The sequence below is a fragment of the Dendrobium catenatum genome, unplaced genomic scaffold, assembly GCF_001605985.2.
Source record: "Dendrobium catenatum unplaced genomic scaffold, ASM160598v2 fragScaff_scaffold_1117, whole genome shotgun sequence".
Taxonomy (NCBI): Eukaryota; Viridiplantae; Streptophyta; class Magnoliopsida; order Asparagales; family Orchidaceae; genus Dendrobium; species Dendrobium catenatum.
The window spans coordinates 793,604-796,736 of record NW_021319579.1 but is presented as its reverse complement, the minus strand read 5'-3'; the positions used below and the strand labels follow the sequence as shown (position 1 = coordinate 796,736).

At 31.9% G+C, this 3,133-nt stretch overlaps 1 protein-coding gene across 1 annotated transcript; it reads left to right on the top strand.

Annotated features, from left to right (window-relative positions):
* Positions 1-1,695: 1,695 nt before the first annotated feature.
* On the top strand, positions 1,696-2,575 carry LOC110102963 (citrate-binding protein-like). Its single transcript, XM_020831493.2, has 2 exons — positions 1,696-2,092; positions 2,183-2,575. Exons 1-2 carry the CDS (start codon positions 1,712-1,714, stop codon positions 2,573-2,575), a joined length of 774 nt encoding a protein of 257 aa, XP_020687152.1. The 5' UTR covers positions 1,696-1,711.
* Positions 2,576-3,133: the final 558 nt, after the last annotated feature.

The following is a 3,133-nucleotide window of genomic DNA, read 5'->3' as shown; positions in this document are numbered from 1 at the left end:
TCCTTCCGACTTACGTCGCACACCGACTACAGTCCTTCAGAGCAAACAAACACATAAACAATGATGCTTTGTATTCTCATCATGTAATGTACTCTATAAGATGTACATCAAGCTAAGGCCTTGCCTTGAGGAAGGACCTCCTTTGTAATCAACTACAATACTAGTTGATTCGTTCATACTGGGCCAGGCTCCGTGGTTTTTCCCCCTTTTTCAGGGGTTTTCCACGTAAAAATTTTGGTGTCTCCTTTAATCCTGCACCCTCTCTCTTTATCTGTGTGCGTGCTGGATCTTCGTACAACGTTGAGACGTTAAACTTTATATTTCTCTTCCGCCGCGAATACTCCTAGACGCATTAATAATATAATTCATTAAAAACGTCATGCAAGTGTGGCATTAAAAAATAATTTTTAATACCTACTCTAGTAATTATTTATTTATACTACTTTTATAAAAGCAATTATTTTAATTATATTGTATTAATTACCATGGTTATAAATATTGACTATTTATTTCTATAAATTAAAATAAAATTCAGGTTTATATTAACCTAATTGGCTATCCTAAAATTTTGGTTAATTATTATATTTAATTGGTATTTATAACTATATTTGTTATTTAATTAATGCCAATTTTTTGTATTAATTTGTGACAGGTATACAAATATATATCTCTCCAATGAGCTTATAACATCATTCACTTTAGTGGTAACATTTTTTTAAAATTTATTTACATTAGTAGTAATGTTAAGTTTAGGTTAAGTGCAGTAATTAGGTTAAAAATTTTATTAATTCGATATTTTTTATGCTCACATCTAAGGCTCGATTTTTTTTTTTTAATTTTACTTTTACATTTATAGGAGACTCTTCCTACTTATCTACAATTAATATAAAATTTAATAACAATTATAGAGCATGTCATAATTATTTTTAAATTTTAATTATTTATTTCTTATTTTTTTTTTTAAATTTTATTCACGTGCATCATGGGCACGTGCATTTATACTAGTTATTAAAGTTTGTACACACATATACGTTTAGATCAAGTTAATCATCCCATTATTAGAACCTCTGTTGGTTTAAGAAGTTGTTGATTGAGAAATGATTAAGGTTTTATTTGGGATGTCTTTCTTACTACTTCTTAAAGCTGTTTTTAGTAAAAAAATAAAATTTTTTACTACAAAGTTGCTTTAAGAAGCAATAAGAAAGCCATTTCAAACCAAATCTATTTTTTTTTAAAAAAATATATATATATAATTGATCAAGATGTTTGATGCCTTAATAGGTTACCCCATACCGTAACCCATGAAACCTGGCCTACTGCTTGTTTCGAATAGTCCAACATAATGGATCAATCAATGATACATTAAATTTCCACAAATTAGCTTACACAGCTGATCTTCAATTTGCCAAAACGTTGGAGACAAATATATTACTCAGCGAGCTAAGCACCCGGCCAGTCCAACCACTAATTAATTAGGCCACCATGCAAGCCAATGAAAATTATAATTAATTAGTATTTTTAATAATCACAACCAGCTATATATATAGTTGTTAACATGCATTCCATACTAATTAAATTGTCTTAACTGCAAACGAGAACAATATAAATACATCAAACAATTCATACGTGATAAATAATATAAATACTTAATGATTCACTACTGTTCTTTAACAATAATAATAATAATTTCCAGCTTACCATGTAAATTAAAATGCCACATCACATGAATCAGGATAGCTTTGCTTTCTTATATAAACCCCTCACTTTCCATCTTTTTTCTCCAAGTAGTTGGAAACAAAAAGAGTTCCCAGCTATGGCGCCCTCTCCTGTTTGGCATTTCCTCTTGACATTTCTAATTTTGTTGAGCTTATTATTGAATGAATCTCTTCTTCTCTGCAACGCTGATCCCACTGATGGCTTTACCCGTCTCCCCTTAACTGACGCAAATTTTGAACTGCAGAAGCCATACAACATACCTTTAGCAAAACGCTATAGCTACGTTAATGGCGTACACCGTATGTTTGTATACTCCACCGACAAGCCATTCAAAGCTGGAAGCCCCACAGATCCACGAACTGAGATTCGTATCAAAGTATATATATGCCAGCATAATTTTTAATATATTTTGTAGATTTTACATTCATGAATTTACTTTCTTAATCTGTTTGAAAATTTGTTGCAGGGCTATGATTATTCTAGCGGAATATGGCAGTTTGAGGGATATGTTTATGTGCCAAATGGGACAAGTGGCACGTCCATCATGCAAATCCATCGATCAGACGGTAAGAAACCTGCTACAAATTTGATGCTAATGGTTTTCAAAGGAGATTTGAGGTACTACGCAGGAACGGTAGTGGAACCTAACATCTACAATAGATGGGTGAGAGTGAATGTGATACATGATGTTGATGCTAATAAGGTGACGACCTTTATTAATGGCGTGCAAAAGCTTAAGGTGGGTGGAAAAGGACCGAGCCATTTTTATTTCAAATGTGGTGTTTATGCACAAAATGGTGAAAGTCATTATATGGAAGCACGATGGAGAGATATCAAAATTTATAGGAAACACAAATGAGATATTGAGGAATGTGTGATCTGATGAGATATCGAGTCAACGGTTCTATATTTAAGATGGTAAAGAAATATAAATGTTATCGTATGTCCTAGATTTGAACGTATCTATTTCAAAATAATATGTTGCTTATACTAAATTATGTATTTTCTGTTATGAATTACTATATGAAATAAAGGTTTAATATTTTGTCGTGCATATATTTAAATGTTAAGTATTGTCATATTGTCATATATATACCGCATATACCTTCTCTTAAATCCCTAATATCTAGTAGCAAGCACATAGTTTCAACTCCTCTATCCAAAGACAACTATCATATATGGCGTTCCGAGATCCTCAAGCTTTTCGTGCAAATGGCTGAGAGCTAAGAGTACTAGATTTCAAGGAAGAAGATAAAGTAGAGAAGAAGCATTCCTTTACATGAAGGCTATTTCATTGTATTTCAACCTTGTATTACATTTATTTTTTTTTTTTTTTTGGGTGGGGGTGGGGGGGAAATAAGGGCAAAGCCCAAACTTTCGTTTGTATGAAAAATAGTTACATGTGTGAGACTATAAA